General features: G+C 41.4%; 1 protein-coding gene across 1 annotated transcript in view; it reads left to right on the plus strand.

Annotated features, from left to right (window-relative positions):
• LOC143268225 (uncharacterized) overlaps positions 1 to 22,247 on the plus strand; it is a 73,839-nt gene that overhangs the window by 10,405 nt on the left and 41,187 nt on the right. The window contains exons 5-9 of the mRNA XM_076549371.1: positions 4,032 to 4,099; positions 5,085 to 5,106; positions 13,100 to 13,161; positions 13,892 to 13,916; positions 17,156 to 17,263. Of these exons, the coding sequence (XP_076405486.1) occupies positions 4,032 to 4,099; positions 5,085 to 5,106; positions 13,100 to 13,161; positions 13,892 to 13,916; positions 17,156 to 17,263 (285 nt within the window). The remainder of the gene's footprint in view (positions 1 to 4,031; positions 4,100 to 5,084; positions 5,107 to 13,099; positions 13,162 to 13,891; positions 13,917 to 17,155; positions 17,264 to 22,247) is intronic.

Below are 22,247 nucleotides of genomic sequence, written 5' to 3' on the forward strand. Positions count from 1 at the left end.
ACCCCACCTCTAGCCGCACACACTTCATATCCCTCGTTACAGTTTCTTGCCCTTTATCCTTCTCCAGAAATTTCCCTATTTCCTGGGTGCCATGTTCATTCTGCGTTCTGTGCCTGGCTATCCTTAGAGTCTTGGAGGTTCTTTTCCACTAATTATTTAGTGCCTGACACTGTATAGTAGAACACACTGTCCACAGAATATAGCCTAACCCTCTGGCATGCTCCCATACTCAGTCCAGATAGTTCTTTGCCTTTTGTATTATCTCTAATTATCTCTTCCTCACCAAACTCACCGGACAGGAAAGGCCATTGAGAGCAAAGATATCAAATCTTAGTAGTTTATCTGGTTCAGTCCTGGATCTGGTAGGCACAGCTAAAGGGCTCCTGATGCCTAGCTGTATGGCATGGATATGTGAAGAGAGAAGAAAAGGCTGGACTCAGTCAGCCAGAGGAAGTCCCATAAACAGGGCAAGACTGTATATTAGAAGAACAATAAACCCAGAAAAGGTTGTCCCAAACCTTAGGGATTGTAAGGAAGAAGGTGAAGGAGTGACTGGCATGTGGTCATCACATTGGCCCTCATGAAACTCTCAGTGCTATGACACAAATTAGGAAGGTATCTTGTCTGAAATTTGACCCAACACTCCACTCTCTCTCCACTAGTAACTGGGCTGGAGGCAGCCTGTCCTGTACAGAATGCCTCTTTTGCATGGGAGGACAGAAACCCCACTGAGTTATCTCTCTCCTTATAGCTTTCCCTAAATGAAGTAAAATGAAGGTGCGTATCCTTGACATTGACCTTGTGAAAAAAAGTCCCTACTTATTTTTGTTGTATTTGCAATTTCCTTAAAGACTTGTGCCAGCTGTACAAAGCTTACATGTATACTACATGGCCTAGAAATATTATGAAGTTAAGATTAAAACATACATGCATAATTTACAGGCCATTATCTGTTTTGGTTTATTTCCACAAAATATGTATGAAGTATGATAAAATCTTAAATTTGATCATTATTTACACACTTACAGGCCATATGGTGAGTTCTGTTTGAGAGATTTGCAACCAAGATCAACATACCATTTCAAATAGCTTTATAAGATTTATCATTGAGGTAATTAATGGCTCAATGAGAAGAATACTTACTGAAAAAGCAGTAGATCTGAGCTTGAATCTGCTCACACACATACAAAAAAATTGGACAGAACTGTTCATATTTGTAATCCCATGCTGTTGAGTGAATGGACCGTAGTATTTCTAGTGCTTGCTAGCTGTCATCCTATCTATGGCATCTGTGAGAGACCCTGTCTGAAAGAAAGGAGAAAGGGTGATACATCATGGTATGCCATGCCCTCTTTTAGCTCTCATATTTTAATTGTCAGGCACTTACACACACACACACACACACACACACACACACACACACACACGATACAATTACCTGAAATACATTTTACGTTACTGCAACAGTCTCATAACCAACTTCTATTACTATTGCAATAAGGTCAAGTATTTCAAACATATCGTAAAATCCTTGAGATTCTAATCACAAAAGTTGTGATCGTCTGTGGCTTTCTCATATAGTTCCTTGCTTCTAATATACATAGCATTTCAGTTGTTGGCCTTAACCCTTAATTTCACCAATAAAGCTGCCAGACCACAAGGAGCTTAATATTAACAGAAAAGATTTTAGGAAGTAGAGTAGTCTATATGTGATTTTTACTTCATGAAAGGTCATATTCCTAGCATCTTGAATTTTCAGGTTACTTATACTTTGCTTAATTTAAATTCCCTTCCCCAAAAGGGAAGGGAGAAATGTTGTAACTGAATTATAGTTTCAAAAATTAAAACGGGGGTCAGAATCCCCTTCTCCCTGAAATCCAGGTGTGCTGTCTTTGTTTTTTGTTTTGTTTGTTTGTTTGTTTTTTTAACTTGTCACAAACCAGAGTCATTTGGGAAGAGGAAACTTCCATTCAGAAAATGCTGCCACCAGATTCACCCATAGGCAAGCCTGTGGTGCATTTTCTTCATTGATGATTGATATGTGAGGGCCCACCTCACTGTAGGCAGTGCCACCCCTATGGTGGTGTCACTGAGTGCTGTAAGAAAGTAGGCTGAGCGAGCCTTGGTGAGTAAGCATCACTCCTTCATGGCCTTTGCATCCTCTCCTGACTCTGTTCTTACCCTGTTCAGTTCCTGTCCAGAGTTCCCCCAGAAACTGAGTGTGAAGAGAGAATTGTATGCTGAAATAAACTCTTTCCTCTACAAGTTGTTTATGATCATAGTGTTTGGTCACAGCAATAGAAACCCTAAGTAAGACACTGTGTAAACTATTAAGGAGCATGGGATTATGTCATTTGCAGAACATAGATGTAAGTGAATATACTTGCCATGTTAAATGTCTTATGTTCATTGAAAAAGGCAAGTCCCAGGTAATTTCTTTCATTTGAAGGACTAGGTTTTTATGTAAAAATAAAATTACATATGTGTATATGATGTGAACAAAGTAAAGGGAACTAACGAGATGGGAGGAGAAGGCGGTGGTGTGGGTGCAGTCTTACATGCAAGTGCTCTTCTGAGAGTGGTACACTATGTGATGGTACACTGTGACTATACTGTGCCAATTGAAAAGGATATATTTCTTATTCTGACTTCTGTCCAGTGTTACCTTTAAATTTGAGACATATGTTAATTTTGCTCTTTTTTGTGTGGTAATTCCATAAATGTTGGTACTTGATAGTTGATAATATCATTGTTGTCAGCTATACCCAAATTGACTGTTTCCCAATTGCTCTACTAACTCAACATTGAACTTAAATTTCTGGAATTTTTGATTGATTCTTTCACATTGTACTTTGGATGAATTCTTAGATAATGTGAATTTGGAAGGTGGTTCCATGCTTCCTTTCCTTCTTTCGTCATGACTTGCAGAGTTGTGTTACTATGTACAGTTGTCTCAGTATTTCCTTAGAATTTTTTCCAGACTCCTTAGCACCAATATCTGAAACTAATCAAGCCCTTATATTACACTGTGTCTTATAGGGCTATAACACATACATGTTCTCCATGCTCCTTAGAACCCTGTAGAATACTGACAATACTCAGCACAGTATAACAAAATATAATACACGATATGCTATACTTTAGGGAATAATGTACACACAACATAGGCAAGAATATTTTCAGATATGTTCATCCTAGTAAAATTTCCCAAGTAAAATGGATACATTAGCATGGATTATAACTAGTGATAAATTCTGAGTCAACATATATGGATTGGTGGAGGTTGAAATAGATTTGAGACATGTGCCTCAGGAAGTATCAATTGTTCCCTGCTTTAAAACAGGAAGTGACAGTATTTTGTTGCTTAATCATAAAGCTTCTTTTATTAGAAAAGATAGGTTGGATCAGTGCATAATGACTTTTTCAGCCCAGCCTGCTGACCTAACTGCAGTTGAATCCCACAACTCACATGGTGAAAGGAGAAAACCAGACCCCTGAAGAGCTCCTCCTAACTCCACCTGCACACAGACACACATGCATGGTTTCCTCCAACCAGAATAAATGCAGTGTGTATTTTGAAAGACTTATTTACTTTCATGCAGTGAAAGATTCTTCCACATTGATTTAGATTCCCATTGTCTAGGAAGCCAAAAGTTCTGTTCCTCATTTCTCTTCAGTTCTTCTCTTTGCCTTAATTTGTGTGACAGTAATATAATCCACAGTTCTGGAATAAGCAGAAAGCAAACCATTCCTAACACTTTGGCTGGCTCTTAAGATTCTGTTCCTTATACTGGATCGCCTTGCCCAGCCTTATTGCAAGGGGGGTGCTTAGTCCCATGGCAACTTGTCGTGCCATGATTTGTTGACACCCACGGGAGGCCTACCCCTTTCTGAACAGAGAAGCAGAGGAGGAGTGGATTGGGGGGAACAATTAGATCAAGTCACATATGCTAGCCACATAGACTTCTATACATCCCTGGAGTAATTAAAAACAATACCATGTGTTGACAAGTTACTTTCTGTCTTTTTAGAGATACACGAAAACTCCACTACATTTTCTTCTAGAAAACAGGGAGAGCTACCCGTGATGATGGTGGAGGTAAGACTGCCTTTCCTCTCAAAGTAATATAAAAAGTTACTTTGTCCCTTACATTGTAGTGGATATGAAATTCAGTTAACAAAAGCCAGGTGCATCATGGGTTAGCTCAGGGAGAAAAGGAACTGGAATTGTGCCAGCCTGCTCCTGACTGAACTGAACATAAAAGTATGCAGTGCCATTTATCACAGTTTGTGTGAGAGGATAGTTTCTCCTGAAGAAAAGGGTTCCTCTTTAGATGCGTGTATAATTTTCACTCAGAAGTTGACAGCCACTTCTGGTTTCTAAAATCTTGATGCAGTTTATGTTCTACTTATGTTCCAAAGTTTCTGGGTTTCAGCATGGAGATGTTGAGTGGTAAGACTTCTACTGCATGAGGATTAGTGTAAATAATTGAGGCCCAGCTGGAGGAGGAATTATCTCACAGTCAGGTTATAAAGATACAGCTTGGCTTAGGGAACATTCAGCAGAGACCAAACAAATTAATTTGGCCTTTGAACCAGCAAAAGTGGGAATGGCACAAACTATAAAGTCCCAGTTCTTCTGGGACATTGTCACATAATATACTAACACATAGGACTCTTGCCCATTTTTTTTCTTTTTTTTTTTTATTATTATTATTATTATTATTATTATTATTATTATTATTTTACAACACCATTCAGTTCAACATAATAGCCACAGAATCCCCTGTTCTCCCCCTCTCGCCCACCCCTCCCCCCAGCCCACCCCCCATTCCCACCTCCTCCAGATCAAGGTCTCCCCCGAGGACCGGGGTTGACCTTGTAGACTCAGTCCAGGCAGGTCCATTCCCCCCTCCCAGACCGAGCCAAGTGTCCCTGCATAAGTCCCAGGATTCAAACAGCCAACTCATGCAACGAGCCCAGGACCTGGCACCAATGCATGTCAACATGTGTTCTAAAGACCCATGTAAACAGAATTTAGTATGACCTGTGCCTCAAACTGTTTTCTTTCCTTTAAATTTCAGGTGGAGTCTAGAAAACATACCAGTATGTATTATAAAATCTCCTTGTTAAGACACATTTTAGAAAAGTATAATTACTGGGTATCCTCATGTCTAATGCACCACTGTGATCTAAGCCACCTATAGGGAAGAACTTGGATTTTGGTTTTTAAAAAAAAAGTAGTACCTGAAGTTAAAAAAAAAAAAAAACTGGGGTTGTCTACTGTCACTGGATTCAGATCTGATCTCGTTAGATTGTTTGAGATGTTCTGTACCAGGCTGTGTCTAAATCTGTTTTTCCCCAAGATAGGTATCCTGATTACCCAGTCAAATCTCCTGTGACAAACTAATGAATTAACAAATTAGGATGAAAACTTTACCTACAGTATATATGTTCAAAGCCCATTACATGTGGTACATTTATTTGTTTGTGTGCTACTCTATGGAAGAATAAACCATGGCACAGAGGTAAGTGATGAGGCTGTTCAAGAATTGATCAAGAAACATTTCGTAGCCCAAGCACTTAGTAATCCCTAACTTCCAGCATCCCAGCATCTGCCTTCAATAGGTCAAAACTGCAGAGATCAGGACCCTGTAGTGACTACCACAGAGGGGAAATGCCCAGGGCATTACTTCTCATCTACATACAGACATTCCAAAGAATGAAAGGTTAGAAAGCCCACAAGCTTCTAGTCAGATCAGCGCTTCTGAGAATGGGAGACAGACACTGCATGGGGAGATGGGGCAGGGGTTTTTCACTTAGGCTTTTGCTATACATGGCTTTTTCCAGTATTCTCTATTGTCACGTTGCCATGAATTTAGACTTTACCTACACAGTCCATGTATTGCTTAACTGATTCAGTGATCCTCCTGAAGCTCCATTCTCACTCTGTTGACTGTACCCGGAAACAAGCCGTCAGATCAAATGGACAAACACACAGTTGTTAGGTTCCTCTGTTTTTCTGTCATGAGGCTGACATGACTCCCTGTTATAATGCATTCCCAGTTCCTGAATTCTTAAGGGAAATTTGTCAGGAGCAAGCTGTTGCCCCTCAGGATGTGGAAGGATCTCCCATTCCTGAAGTAGCACACAAACAACACCAATAAAAATGGAAGGTGCTGTGGGAATTCCATAATTCTGTCCAATTGTGTATACTGTTGCAAATTATTTTCTTTCATATATAAATCTATAGAGAAGCTTAAGACTTTTTCCTATGTAGAATAATACTAATATATCTACGTCTTCAATGTATATACAACCACAGAATTTAAAATGCATCTGATGTCACCTTATTCAGTAGCATGAACTGGTGGAAACTGAGGCTCATCTTGTATGCATCAGGGTGGTTTCACCGGGTGTAGACAGGAATGGGTGAACCACCCTCTCTCATACTTTCTCTCACATGTGGGTGATGCAGATGGAGTAGGTCTGATGTTCCTCAAAGTGACCTGGTAAAGTTCCAGCGTCTCATGACTGAGGGTGAAATTCACCTTAGATAACAGTGTTCCTGGTTTGATCCAATGAGCAAGGATCCAGGGGTGGTCATGTTACACATTGTGTTAGAGGATCAGGGAGTGGGAAAGATATCAATAAGGACAAGGAAAATGAGAGGGGGGTGTCCTTTTCCTCTTTCAATGGCACAGTGGTAAGCAGAGTCTGGGGAAAGTGTACTTTGCCATTTGAAGACAGTATTTCCCAGGACATTACTCCTTTTTCAAGGGTTGCTTTTTAAAATTTAATGTTTTCCTTTTCTTTCTTGAAAACTTATACAATATATTCTGATCTTGGTTTCCCCTTCTCCATCTCTTCCCAGATTCTCCCCACCTTACCACCCATCCACTATCTTTATCTCTCACTGTAGAAAAGAAACAAGCAAATTAAAAAAGAAAACCAATATATAATCAGTGTAAAAGCACAACAAATACACACACACACACACACACACACACACACACACACACTCACACACACACACACTCAAAAAAGCAACATAAAAACACCAAATCAGAAACTATAATATACTTGTAAAAGACCAGTAAGATTTTAAAAATGCTCCCCCAAAAGCAATATGAGACCCAAAAAGTCTACAAAACCATTAAGTATGTTGTGTGTTGGCCATCTACAGCTTGCATGCTTGCATTGGGTCTACCCTTAAGCGTGGTTAATATACCTAATGAGACTCTATTGGAGAAAACTGATTTTTCCCTTGAGTTTGCCAATGAAGATAGCTTCTTGGTTAGGAATGGGAGCTCCTGTTCACTTCCCCCTTTGATGTAGGAAGACACATCTTTAATCTAGATCTTTTGAGCTGGGAAAAGACAAGCAATTGAGGCATGAAGACACATGCCTTTAACTGAGAACTTGAGGCAGGAAGCCACACTTTAATCCAGCCCACACCTCCTGCTGGAAGCCTATATAAGAACATGGAAGAAGGAAGCTTTTGCTCTTTGCCTGATTGTTCTGGTCTTGTTAACAAGTGCATTCCTTCACTGGCATTACAGCCTATTTCTTCCAAAGATCCAAATTAGAAGTGGGTCTTCCTACTTCAACTTAAGAAAAAAATTCCTCACAGATATGCCCTCCATTTTGGGGGGTTAGTTCATTCCAGATGCAAACAAGTTGGCAAGCAATAACCATCACACCTTCTTAAGCAATAATGCCAAGAAGAGTTCATTAGTCATCCCACCTCAGCTAACCTAATAGATATAATCTCACACTTCCATGCCCAGTATTGGGTATCATCCAATTGACTGTTTGACTGTTGAGATTCACCATGATTGTGCCCATGAAGTATTGAGTTCACTTTGTGTACTAACACGATAGAGCCATTCTGTCTGGTGAAGGACAACATTCTCTCTTATACTCACAGAAACCTGTAGATGATAGTCTATTGTAGGCAGAGTTTCTCTGGGTGCTAGCAGCAGCTTCATAAAAACCACATTGAGCTTTAACATAAATTATAAATGTTTACCCAATAGCTCAGGCTTATTACTAACTAGCTCTTACAACTCATTCCTATTAATGTATATTCTCCCATGAGGCTTAGCGCTTTTACGTCTATCCAATTAGGTATGTCTGACTCGTTCTGCATCTGGCTGGCAACTCCTCTGACACCACCCTTCCATATCCCATCATTCTCAATTTGGCTTTCCCACCTAACTATTACCTGTTCAGCTATTGGCCATTTAGCTTGTTTATTAAACCAATCACACCAACATATATTCACAGTGTACAAAAGGATTATTCAAGAGCAGTCTAGCAGTTAGGGTCCAATGAAGCAGGCAGAACAGAGCCCTTCCCTTTCTTCCTTCAGGACTTGTAGCAGTCCATGCATAGTCCTCTGTTCACTGTTAACTCCTGCTTCACGTGGCACCAACAGGGTAGAGTGCTGGGTAAAATGGATGTTTACTCTGACAGAACTACCACGTCTCCTATATACTGGCAAGGAAAGGACTAGTGTTAATGGGTAGCTCATTTCCAGCCTATGCACCTCATCCTGGACTGCCATGCAGGATGACTGAGGTGTAAAGAAGGTCAGAGACGTGTCCTTCATCCTTGAGCCTCTGACCTTATGAGTGAGCAGGGATCTGATCTCTGACCCCTACCTTGGCTCTTTTTCATGCATTCTTGATTCTGATTCCAAGATACAGATGGTGCCTTAGGAAGTTCCCATAAGCTAATACCCATGTTCCAAGAGCTGAAGGACATGAGCAATTGGGGATCCACCTTCTTGACACACATCTTGCTACAGGCTGTGTCTGTCCTCTATGTTTTGTATATTTATGACTTTCTCCTGGAGTATCTGACATGGTGGTCTTTGGGTGGAAATGAGTTCATATCTGAGGATTGTGTTTCCTCCAGGCTCTCATCTCTTTGGTAGGTTGATGGACTTTGATCTTTACAAGTCTGTCTGATCTTCTGCATTGTCTCATTGAACAACTCTGGGCTTGGCTCCTTCTCACAGACAATCTCAGTAGCCTTAATACATTGTGTCTCCTCTCCTTAAACTCAACAGTTATTGCTTCTGAGCAAGGTGTCCCTCCTAGACCTAGGAGCAGTCTCTACCCCCATTATCTTCTTCCTCCCTTCTCTGGTGCATTCCTCTGGGATCATGGGTCCTGTAGACACTGCACCTGGTAATGCATCAAGGTGTGTGATATCCTTTCTACCTGGGAACATTGAAACATTGCTCAAAAGAATGCCCAACTGAGTCTCTTATGTCCCATGTCTCTTTTATTCCATAATTTTCTCTCCCTCACTAAGCTCATCAGAGTCACAAGACAACTTGGAGAGAAGAAGACAAAACAGAAACCTTCTCTGGAGACTGCATGCCCAGAAAGACGGTTGAATCTTAATAGGTTATCTGACTCATGCCCTTGCCTTGTGGGTAGAGGTGAAACCTTGCTGTTGAACAGCTGATACACTTGAATATGAAAAAAGAGAGGGAAGAGTTGAGTCTAAAATCAGCTAGGAAAGGTCTCCTAATCAGATTAGTGTAAAAGAACAACTAAATTACATTAAAAAAACCTGAAAAAGTTTGTCCCAAAATTTATGGAAAGTGACAAAGCCAAACCACTGACTTTTGATGGTCCATTTGGAACTCTCAAACACCTAATGCTCTGACCCCAATTAGTGCAATGTCTGCTAACTTCCTTGACACTGTGTCTACTTTATACCCGTCTGTAGCTGTGCTGCAGGCACCCTCATGTACAGACACCCTCATTTTGCATGGAAATGCAGAAGCCTCTGAGAAGTGTCCACCTTTAGTGCTTTTTTGAAGACAAAACACATGGCCTTCACCTAGGCCTTGCCAAAAATGTACGACTTCTGTGCATGGATCTGGCTACCACTTTATGTCTGAGACTAAGTGGTGGGATGAGTTAAGGGTCCTGGGTGAGCTTTCAAAAGATGGTCCTAGTATTGGCCTCCATAACCTGTTTGGTGTGGCATAGTCACACAGGGTGAAGAGTGAGTATCATGGGTCACAGTCAGCAAAAGGGCTGACACATGTGCTGCCTTTCTGGGTCTGGGCCTGCCGGTGGGTAGAATGGAAGGAGAGAAGTGATTCAGACTCATAAGAGAGTTGATAAATCTGCCTGGGTCTGGGCATAGAGAGGCTTCATGGGTGGGCAGCACATTATGATAGAACAGGTTTAGAATAGGTTTAGAATACTCCAGAGAGCTGGGTATGGGGCACTTACCTGTGTCCATACCTGAATTGGCATTAGGTTGAGGGTCCCTCATAAAGCTAGGCAGGAAGGACAATGGAGGATGACCCCTGCCAATACCACCACTGAGGGATCTGACACTAGGGGATCAGAATGGAGGGCAAGTGGTAACTGAGTGTGTGGACTAATGCAGGATAGTGCATACCCTCCTCTCGCATCCATGTGCATGAACACTTACCTGCAGCCAAGCAAATGAATCTAATCCACACCTATGATCAAACCTACACTCACACATGCACATTCATGCATACCCATGAACAAGAAATCTGAATGGCATGTGGCACAATTGCAATAAATTCATAACCATTTCTGGTTAAAGATGTAGTCAAGTCAATTATTGCCAAATATCATGCCACCATCGGGAAACTTAATCATTTGCATGATTTGCTTGTATTCCCAGATCATTGCACATTGCAGAGATTGTTGATTCCTTGGGTCTCTATTGCATTGGAACTGATTTATGTAACATTTCACTTGCTCAATTTGAGTGTTTATTTCACTCATAAGACCGTCAATCATTAGAAAGCAATTACCTACACAATATTGAGAAAATCTAAAGTTCTCGTTGTTGGTTTAGCTGATTTTATGAACATCACATGAACCCACTAAAATTGATATACTTATGATATGAAATGGATACATAAATATTGTCTCCTTCTGAAAATATGAAATAAAGAAGCAAAATACATTAAATATATAGATTTCCATTAATGAAATGAAATGTTTAAAACTCCTCTCCATGTCCTTTGAAGAATGGAAATTATCATTTCAACAATGCTTGAGTTTGCTAGACAAATCTTTTTAAGAAATTTTTTATTCATTCCACATATTGACCACAGATACCTCCTTCATCCCTTCTGCTCTGCCTCTAGCCTTTCCCCACAGCCTACCACTCATCTCCTCCTTCAAAAATGTATGGCCTCCCATGGAGAGTCAGCAAAACCCAGAACATTCAGCTGAGGAAGGTCCAAGCCCCACACCCTTTCATCAAGGCTGTGCAAGATGTCCCACATTAGGCAATGGGCTCCAAAAAGCTAGCTCATGCTCCAGGGATAGATCCTATTCCTACAGTCAGGGTGCAGTGAAACACACCAAGCTACACAAATATCTCACCCCCACCGAGGGCCCAGTACAGTCCCATGTAAGGCTCCACAGCTGTGGGTCCAGAGTTAATGAGTTCCCACTAGCTTGGTTCAGTTGTTTCTGTAAGTCTTCCCATCATGGTCTTGATGCCCCTTGATCATAGAATCAATCTTCCCTCTCATCGACTGGACTTCTGGAACTCAGCCTGGTGCTTAGCTCTCTGCATGGGTTTCTATCAGTTATTCACTGAAGGCTCTATGATGACAGTTAGGGCTTTTCACCAATCTGATCACCAGGGTAGGACAACTCAGGCACCCTTTCCACTATTGCTAGTAATCTTAGCTGGGGTCATGCCTGTGGATTCCTGGGAACTTCCCTGACCAGGTTTCTCCCTATCCATACCATAATGTCTCCCTCTATCAAGATATCTCTTTCATTGCTCTCCCACTCTGCCCCTGTTCCAGTTCCACCATCCCATTCCCCTATGCTCACATCCCATACAACTACCCTCCATTGTCCCCCATAACCCCCAGTTCACTCAGGAAGTCTCATCTATTTCCCTCTCCCAGGAATTCCTTGCATCCCTCTTAGGACCTCCTTGTTACCTAGCTTCTCTGGTATGTACTCACTCATAAATGGATACCAGAAGTAAAGAAAAGGGTAACCAAACTACAACCCACAGCTCCAGATAAGATATACAAATATTTTAATATTTGCATATTGATGTTATTCCTTTTCACCAGCCTCACTGGTTATGTTGATGGACAATTTTTGCATCCAACTGAACTTTCAGATGTGCTAACACCTGCTGAATGGATGTCACTCTGGATTCAAAGTTGCCTATTTCATCTTTCAAAATGGTCTTTGCTTCTCCTAGTAGTTCATGGGTTTTTTCTTGAGAGTGGCTAATGAAAGCACTCTCATATATCACTAGGCATTTATCTGCCAACATTCTATCGTTACACATCTTCTAAGTCCTGGAGTTTTTTTGTATTTCTAGTTCTGCTCTTAGCTTGTGATTCTCTTCCTAGTCCGTGCAAATTTCTTTATGTTTTTTGATCTTGGAGTAAAATGCTGACATCCTATACAGCTGCTTCCTTCATAGTGATTCTCTTCTTTCCAAGTTGAGAGTTTCATGTGAGACTTTTACTACATAAAAGATTGTATTCCTGCCGTCCTCATCTGTCAACTCTTACCTGAAATTGGAATGATAAAAATTGTAAACACACACACTAAAGTTTAAACACAAGTTTGGCCACAGGGAAGGATAAAATTCTTCTTTCCAAGGAAATCGATGCCTTCTCTAAGCCCAATGACCTGGATTTGAAACTCAGAACACACCTGGCAAAAGGGGAGGAAAAGATCCCACAAGCTATCCACTGACCTCCACACCCAAAATGAGACTTCACAAGTGGCCCTAAACAGAATACATGTGAAAATGTTAATTTAACAATACACAATCAAAGACAGATTATTTTATGTTGCTTTGGGTGTCCACTGTCTAGAAATGCAACAAATCTCTTACTCATATCTCTCCTGGTCTTTCTCTGCTTTAATTTCCTTCAAGGGAAGACGGTTCAGCAGCTGCCCAACCATCCTGTTCAGTAGGTCTAGTCACATGTCCTAAGTCCATGCACTTTTACCCACATCAAGCAAAGATGCTACATAGGTAGGAAGCAGGACCAAGAGCTGACAGTCTGCAAGCTCATGACTTTCTGTCCCCCTAGGTTTAACGGAAAATGATGACACACTTAGACCAGATGGCCGCACAGAAGAAAATCCCTTGGAGGTAAGAGGGCCTTTTTCTCTCTAAAGTAGAAAGGTTACTTTAGTGATCTTATGTTTCAGAGGATATCCCACTGAACAACAAAACTGAGCAGGCATCATGGGTATTAGAGAGTTAGTTTGGAAGGGGAGAAGAAGAATTGTACCAGCCTGTTCCAAACTGAATAGAGCATCAAAGCATCCAGTGTTAATTATCAGTCTTGTGAGCAGGCTTTTTCTTCTGGAGAAAAAAGATCCTCTTAGATAAAACTTAAAGTTTTGGTTTAGAAGTTGTCAGGCACTTCAGATCCCCTCAATTTCCATGCAGTACGTTCTACAACAGTCATATGGAGCAATCTTCCTATGTCCAGGGTAGGGATGCTGAAGGTTAGACTTTTAACACGTGAGCATTAGTGTAAATAATTGAGGCTACATTGTGGCAGGGTTAATTTCATAGCAGGATCATAAAGATGCTCCAGCATGTTGCAGTGTGGCTTAGGGAACACGCAGCAGAGACCAAACAGATAGTGCCTCTTGATCTGGTGTGGGAACCAGCAAAAGTGGGAAGGGGTACAAGTGAGGAACACCAGTTCTTTTGTGACACCATCATATATACTAAAGCAGAGTCTTTTATTTGAAGACTCTTTCCCACTTTGATTGGCATTATATCATGTTCATATGTGTTTCAAGGACCCATGCAAACAGAACTCATCATGACCTAGGCCACAGACTGTTTTCTTTCTTTTATGTTTCAGGTGCGTTGCCGCAGCCAAAGAAGGAGTATGTATTATGGAATCTCTTCCTTAAGACACCCTTTACAAATGAATTTTATAAATACTGGGTATCCTTATATCTAAGCAGCCACTGTGATTTATGCCACCTATTGGGAGCATTTGGACTGTATTTTTTTTTTAAAGTGGACCCCTAAGTTAAAAAAAAATAGTGGAGGCATTTGTCCATATGCACTGGATTCAGCTATGATGCCTGTAGTTAGTCTGGAATGGTGTATACCAGGCTACATCTAAATCTGTTTTCCCCAAGATAGGTATCTCAATTGCTCAGTCCAATCTACAGGGACAAGCTGTTGAATTACCATATTAGGATACACGCTTGACCTAAAGTATATATGTCAAAGCCCATCACATGTAGTACATTTATTTGTTTGTGTGCTACTCTATGGAAGAATAAACCATGGCACAGAGGTAAATGATGAGGCTTTCCATGCAGATCAAGAGACCTTCTATAGCCCGAGGTCTTGGTAATCCCTAACTTGCAACATCCCAGTATCTGCCTTCAATAGGTCAAAACTGCAGAGATCAGGACCCTGTAGTTACTACCACAGAAGGCAAATGCCCAGGGTATTGTTTCTCATCTACCTACAGACATTCAGATAAATGAAAGGGTAGAATGCCCACAGGCTTCTAGTCAGATCAGTGATCTGAGAATGGGAGACAGACAATGCATGGGGTGATGCGGCAGAGGTTTTTCCCTTAGAGTTTTACAGTACAGTACAGTACTGATTTGGAACACACACACACACACACACACACACACACACACACACACACACACACACACAGTTAGTTAGAAGAGTAGCCATGCTTTGAAAGAGGGCAAGGAAAGGTTTATGGGTATAGAGGAGGGTTTTCATTGAGAAACAGGCGTGGGAAATGATGTCCTTATTATAGTATCAAATAGGAAAGAAAGATTTTTTAAAGAAATAGTTAGATATGATTGTTTTTGCTTTCTCTTATATTTCTTTTGTCATGTTTGGTTGTTTCTTTCAGAAATTTTTATTTCAAGTGGGAGACAGATAGGGAGTGCATCCAGATGAGGGGGGGGTTGGGAGGAACTGGCAGGATCAGGGGGAGATGAAACTATAATTTAGGAATATTGTATGAAAAAATCTGTTTCCAACAAAAGGGAAAAAATGAAAAATTAAAAAATTCTCTCATGCAAATTTAAGATCACGATTTTAATAGAACAAAAATAAATGTAATATATATAAAAAATAATTACAAGATTTAGTAAATAGACAACATTAGCATGAGCACAAAAGAGACACTCATCTAAACAATAATATCCACTAGGAACTCCAGTTACCACGTGTCTCTGGATCTGTGCTGAAGCATTTTCTTAACAGAAGGACGTTTTTTAAAGATATATTTATTTTCATTTTGGGTATACAAGTGTTCACCTGCATAAATGTATGTGCACCATTTGTAGCTATGATACATATGCAGACTCAAATTAGCTGTATGGTTTCTAGCAACTGGAGTTATAGACTGTTTTGAGCTGTTTTTTCTGTGATAGAAACCAACCAGACCTGTGTCCTCTACAGGAACAGCAGGGGATGTTAACCTCTGGTCTCCTTAGCTCCTGGCAACAGGTTTTTAAATGTGAGCTAGACTCTGGGCTCCAAGGGGACTTCTGCTCACTGGTAGTCAGTGTCCATACTGCCTGTGAGTGGAAGCACTAGGGGGACCACAGGCAGCAGGTAGGAGTGAGAAGAGCATCGTTATTTGCAAAATGTTTTCTGTATATTTGCTCAGGCATGTGCTACGAAGGCCTTTGGCAAAGAAGAGCTAGTTCTTGAGAGAGAATGTGGTTATTGCATACCTACCATTTCTAAGGCCTTGGGTTTGAGCTCCCAGTATGCAAAAGATGTGCTGTGGTTGTATAGCTTTATAAACCTCCTTCAGAGGTGCCGATGGGAGAATTTTAAGTTCAAAGTCATCTATTTCTACAAAGTGGCATTGAGATCACTGTGGGCCAGAGACCGTTTCTCTGAAAAAAAGTGAAAAGAAAACAACAGAGGGGAGTAGGACTTCGTCCATTGCCCGTGTGTCTGTGTGTGGGAAAAGATTCTGGAGAAACAGAGCTTTCATGAAGCATAGATGAACAGCACCTTGCAAACTCACATGTAGCCTGTGTAGACTACCATTCTTTTAGCTGAACTCAGTTCAGACTGTCCACACAGTTTCAGGGGACATCTGTCACCTACAATGGCACCAGGCTGCTTTTCCAGCCTCTTCCTGTAGAGGGTTTATCCAGGTTTGGTGAGATTAAAAGAGTTTCCTTTCCTCCCATCCTCCACGTGACAGCTTGGTTTAGATTGACTTGGAGCCTGGAAGCATTGGTATCCTCCCAATTTTGTTCCGGAGGTTCAGACTCAGTCACTGAGAGGCCGGTGACAGGTTGAGGATGATAGAGGAAGGTGCTGTTTACTGATCCAGGAATCCCACAGCTCATTTGGGAGGTAGCTCACACTTGGAGTCAGGGACTGCCTGCAGAGCATGTCTCCTGTCAGTTGTTTCTGTCAGGAGAGGTCGTCACTGGCACACAAATGCAGCTGTTACTGCTCCATTGTGTGAAATGTCACAAGTTTTCAAAGCTTCTTACCTTCCTACCTCCCATGGACAATGCCATACATTGTCCATGAGATGTACTACTATATAAGGGGCAGTCAAAGAATGAAGAATAACAGTTCTCCAGTGTTCTAGAGTAAATGAAACAGTTTGTCTGAATTCAGTTACTCCTGTGTAGCTGAAGTCTTCTGGTATCTCACAGACATCACAGGGCACTTCTGAATGCCTGTGCTTTTTCCTATAGTATATATTACAAAGATCTGTATTAGCTTAGTGAGTCCTGTGGGTAGTCCTTAAGAAATTCTTAGGGTCTTAGTGAGCAGCTGGTGAATGGAGCCATTGCAAAGGTGTCATGGGCTCTAAGAAGGATTAGAGTGATACCACTCTGCTCTGACACCACACTCACAAAGTGTGTTCAGTCATGGGGCACTTCCTTCTGCATTTCCACATAAATTAGCTTTTACTTGTCATGTTCATGTAATGCTTAACTGGTTGTACACTATTCAGTGATCCTCCTGAAGCACAATCTCACTCTGATGACTGTACCCGGAAACAAGCAATCAGATCAAATGTACAAACACACAGTTGTTAGTTTCCTCTGTTTTTCTGCCATGAGGCTGACATGAAACTCTATTCTCGATGCATTCCCAGTTTCTCCTTTATTGAAGAGAATTCAGCAGAGAGAAGCAATACCGCATACAGATGTGATGACACCAGAAATCTGTAAATTTTATTCTATAGAAATTCCTAATGAAAAAGGTATGTTGTGAATTCTGTAATTCTGTCCAGTTGTGTAATGTGGTGATAATCATTTTCTTTATATGTAAATCTAAAGAGAAGCTTAAGACTATTTCCCTATGTAGGATAATTCCAATATATCTAAGTCTTCAATGTAAACACAACTACAGATTTTAAAATGCATCTGATGTCACCTTTGGCTCTCATTCAATAGCATGAACTGTTGGAAACTGAGGCTCATTAGTATGAGTCAGGGTGGCTTCACCTGCTGTAGACAGGAATAGGTGAATCACCCTTAATCCTTTCTCCCACATGTGGGTAATGCAGATGGAGTAGAGCTGATGTTCCTAAAAGGAACCTGGCAAAGTTCTAGCATCTCATGACAGAGGGTGAGATTCACCTTAGATAACAATGTTCCAGGTATGATCCAATGAGCAAGAGTCCACTAGTGGTCATGTTATGCATTGTTTTTTCAGTTAGCAATGGGGTAAAGATTTCATTAAGGACAACAAAAATAGGAGGTATCTGTTCTGTTCCTGTTACAAGGACATAATGGAAAGTGAGCAGAGTGTGCTATTTAATGTGCTTTGCTTATCCTCTCATTGGTACACATTTCCTCAGAACATTTACTGTTTTAAGTCTGTGATACTACCAATAATTCACGGTTTGGGATGGACTTACTAGCTCTGCATTGTAACTATGCCTGCCTGGATAATTTATTCAGTTGTTGTCACAAAATCTTGTGAAGATAACCTAAAAGGGAAATGGTACATTTTCAATATAGTCTCAGCTTATAGACTGTAACACAGGGTAATTATATATACAGGCAGGAATCTGTGGCAGAGTCCCGTTATAACATGTCAGCGACCAGAAGATTTAATGCTCATGCTCAGCTTACCTTTTTATATATCCTTGATCCCTTCCTAAGCCATGATGTCATGCAGAGTTCAGTAGTCTTTCCACCTCACCTAAAGTACACTGCTCTAATCTCACACTTGCTGCCCAGTACTGGGTATCATCCAATTGACTGTTGAGATTCACCATGACAGTGCCCATGAAGTGTTGTGTTCACTTTGTGTCCTTACCTGTGATAGATCCACTGTGTCTGGGGAGGAACAGTATTCTCTCTTGTACTCTAAGGAACCTGTAGGTGATAGTCTAGCAGAGTAAGCCCAATGATAAAGGAAGAACAGAGCCCTTCCATTTCTTCCTTCAGGACTTGTAGCAGTCCATGCATAGTCCTCTGTTCACTTTTAACTCCTGCTTCACGTGGCACCAACAGTGTAGACTGCTGGGTAAAATGGCTGTTTAGTCTGACACAACGACCACATCTGCAATATACTGGCAAGGAAGGGCCTAGTGTTAATGTGTAGCTCATTTCCAGCCTATGTGCCTCATCCTGGACTGCCATGCAGGATGACTGAAGTGTAAAGGAGGTCAGAGACTTGTCCTTCATCCTTGAGCCTCTGACCTTATGAGTGAGCAGGGATCTGATCTCTGACCCATACCTTGGCTCTTTTTCATGCATTCTTGATTCTGATTCCAAGATACTGAGGGTGTCTTAGGAAGTTCCCATAAGCTAATATCCATGTTCCAAGAGCTGAAGGACATGAGCAATTGGGGAGCAACCTTCTTGGCACACATCTTGCTACAGGCTGTGTCTGTCCTCTATGTTTGTATATTTATGACTTTCTCCTGGAGTATCTGACATGGTGGTCTTTGGGCGGCAATGAGTTCATATCTGAGGAGTGTGTTTCCTCCAGGCTCTCATCTCTTTGGTAGGTTGATGGACTTTGATCTTTACAAGTCTGTCTGATCTTCTGCATTGTCTCATTGAACAACTCTGGGCTTGGCTCCTTCTCACAGACAATCTCAGTAGCCTTAATACATTGTGTCTCCTCTACTTAAACTCAACAGTTATTGCTTCTGAGCAAGGTGTCCCTCCTAGATCTAGGAGCAGTCTCTACCCCCATTATCTTCTTCCTCCCTTATCTGGTGCATTCCTCTGGGATCATGGGTCCTGTAGACACTGCACCTGGTAATGCATCAAGGTGTGTGATATCCTTTCTACCTGGGAACATTGAAACATTGCTCAAAAGAATGCCCAACTGAGTCTCTTATGTCCCATGTCTCTTTTATTCCATAATTTTCTCTCCCTCACTAAGCTCATCAGAGTCACAAGACAACTTGGAGAGAAGAAGACAAAACAGAAACCTTCTCTGGAGACTGCATGCCCAGAAAGACGGTTGAATCTTAATAGGTTATCTGACTCATGCCCTTGCCTTGTGGGTAGAGGAGAAACCTTGCTGTTGAACAGCTGATACACTTGAATATGAAAAAAGAGAGGGAAGAGTTGAGTCTAAAATCAGCTAGGAAAGGTCTCCTAATCAGATTAGTGTAAAAGAACAACTAAATTACATTAAAAAAAACCCTGAAAAAGTTGTCCCAAAATTTATGGAAAGTGACAAAGCCAAACCACTGACTTTTGATGGTCCATTTGGAACTCTCAAACACCTAATGCTCTGACCCCAATTAGTGCAATGTCTGCTAATTTCCTTGACACTGTGTCTACTTTATACCCGTCTGTAGCTGTGCTGCAGGCAGCCTCATGTACAGACACCCTCTTTTTACATGGAAAGGCAGATGCCTCTGAGAAATATCCACCTTTAGTGCTTTTTTGAAGACAAAACACATGGCCTTCACCTAGGCCTTGCCAAAAATGTATGACTTCTATGCATGGATCTGGCTACCACTTTATGTCTGAGACTAAGTGGTGGGATGAGTTAAGGGTCCTGGGTGAGATTTCAAAAGATGGTCCTAGTATTGGCCTCCATAATCTGTTTGGTGTGGCATAGTCACACAGGGTGAAGAGTGAGTATCATGGGTCACAGTCAGCAAAAGGGCTGACACATGTGCTGCCTTTCTGGGTCTGGGCCTGCTGGTGGGTGGAATGGAAGGAGAGAAGTGATTCAGACTCATAAGAGAGTTGATAAATCTGCCTGGGTCTGGGAATAGAGGGCCTTCATGGGTGGGCAGCACATTATGATAGAACAGGTTTAGAATAGGTTTCGAATACTCCAGAGAGCCTGGGTATGGGGCACTTGCTTGTGTCCATACCTGAATTGGCATTAGGTTGAGGGTCCTTCATAAAGCTAGGCAAGAAGGACTATGGAGGATGACCCCTGCCAATACCACCCGTGAGGGTTCTGACACTAGGGGATCAGAATGGAGGGCAGGTGGTAACTGAGTGTGTGGACTAATGCAGGATAGTCCACACCCTCCTCTCACATCCATGCACAGGAACACTTACCTGCAACCAAGCAAATGCATCTAATCCACACCTATGATCAAACCTACACTCACACATGCACATTCATGCATACCCATGAAAAAGAAATCTGAATGGCATGTGGCACAATTACAATAAAATCATAACCATTTGTGGTTAAAGTTGTAGTAAAGTTTAATTATTGGCAAATATCATGCCACCATTGAGATACTTAATCACTTGCATGATTTGCTTGAGTTTCCATGTCATTGCTCGTTGCAGAGATTGTTTTCTTGGGTCTCTATTGCATTGAAACTGATTTATGTAACATTTCACTTGCTCAATTAGATTGTTTATTTCACTCATAAGACCGTCAATCATTAGAAAGCAATTACCTACACAATGTTTAGTAAATCTAAAGTTCTCATTGTTATGGTTTAGCTGATTTTATGAATATCACATGAACCTACTATAATTGATATACTTATGATATAAATGGAACATGAATATTGTCTCCTTCTCAACATATGAAATAAAGAAGCAATATATGTTAAATACACAGATTTCCATTAATGAAATGAAATGATTAAAACTCCCCTCCAAGTCCTTTGAAGAATGGAAATTATCATTTAAATCAATGCTTGAGTGTGCTAGACAAACATCTTTTTAGGAAACTATTTATTCATTTCACATACCAACCACAAATTTGTCCCGCATTCCTCCCTCTCCCGTCTTTTCCCCCAGCCTACCCCTCATCCCCTCCATCAAAAATGTATGGCCTCCTATGGAGAGTCAGCAAAGCCCAGAACATTCAGCTGAGGCAGGTCCACACCTCTCCCCTTTCATCAAGGCTGTGCAAGGTGTCCCTACCATGGGCAATGGGCTCCAAAAGCCAGTTCATGCTCCAGGGATAGATCCTATTCCCACTGTCAGGGTGCCATGAAACACACCAAGCTACACAACGGTCTTGCCCAGGCAAAGGCCCAGTCCATTCCCATGCATGATCCACAGCTGTGGGTCCAAAGTTCATGAGTGCCCACCAGCTTAGTTTAGTTGTATCTGTCTTCCCATCATGGTCTTGATGCCCCTTGCTCATAGAATTACTCTTCCCTCTCTTCGACTGAACATGCTTGGCCATGGCTCTCTGCATCTGTTTCCATCAGTTACTAGATGAAGGCTCTTTATGACAGTTAGGGTAGTCACCAATCTGATCACCAGGGTAGGCTAGCTCAGGCAACCTTTCCACAATTGTTAGTAATCTAAGTTGGGTCATGCCTGTGGATTCCAGGGAACTTCCCTGACCAGGTTTCTCCCTATCCCCATGATGTCTCCTTCTATCAAGTTATCTCTTTCATTGCTCTCCCATGCTACCCATCCCATTCCCTGCTCAACCGTCCCATTTCCCCATGCCCTGATGCCATATCCATACTTTCCATTGTCCCACCCTAACCCCCAGGTTTCTCATCTATTTCCCCTTCTGAGGGCGTTCCTCATGTCCCTTTTAGGGTCCTCCTTGTTATCTAGCATCTCTGGTATTTACTCACTCATTAGTATATACCAGAAGTAAAGCAAAGTTAACCAAACTACAACCCACAGCTCCATAGAAGATAGACAAATATTTTAAATGCATGCTGATATGTATCCTTTTCACCAGCCTCACTGGTTATGTTGATGGACAATTTTTGCATCCAACTGAACTTTCAGATGTGCTAACACCTGCTGAATGGATGTCACTCT

The sequence above is a fragment of the Peromyscus maniculatus genome, chromosome 12 (genome assembly GCF_049852395.1).
Source record: "Peromyscus maniculatus bairdii isolate BWxNUB_F1_BW_parent chromosome 12, HU_Pman_BW_mat_3.1, whole genome shotgun sequence".
NCBI classification, from domain to species: Eukaryota; Metazoa; Chordata; class Mammalia; order Rodentia; family Cricetidae; genus Peromyscus; species Peromyscus maniculatus.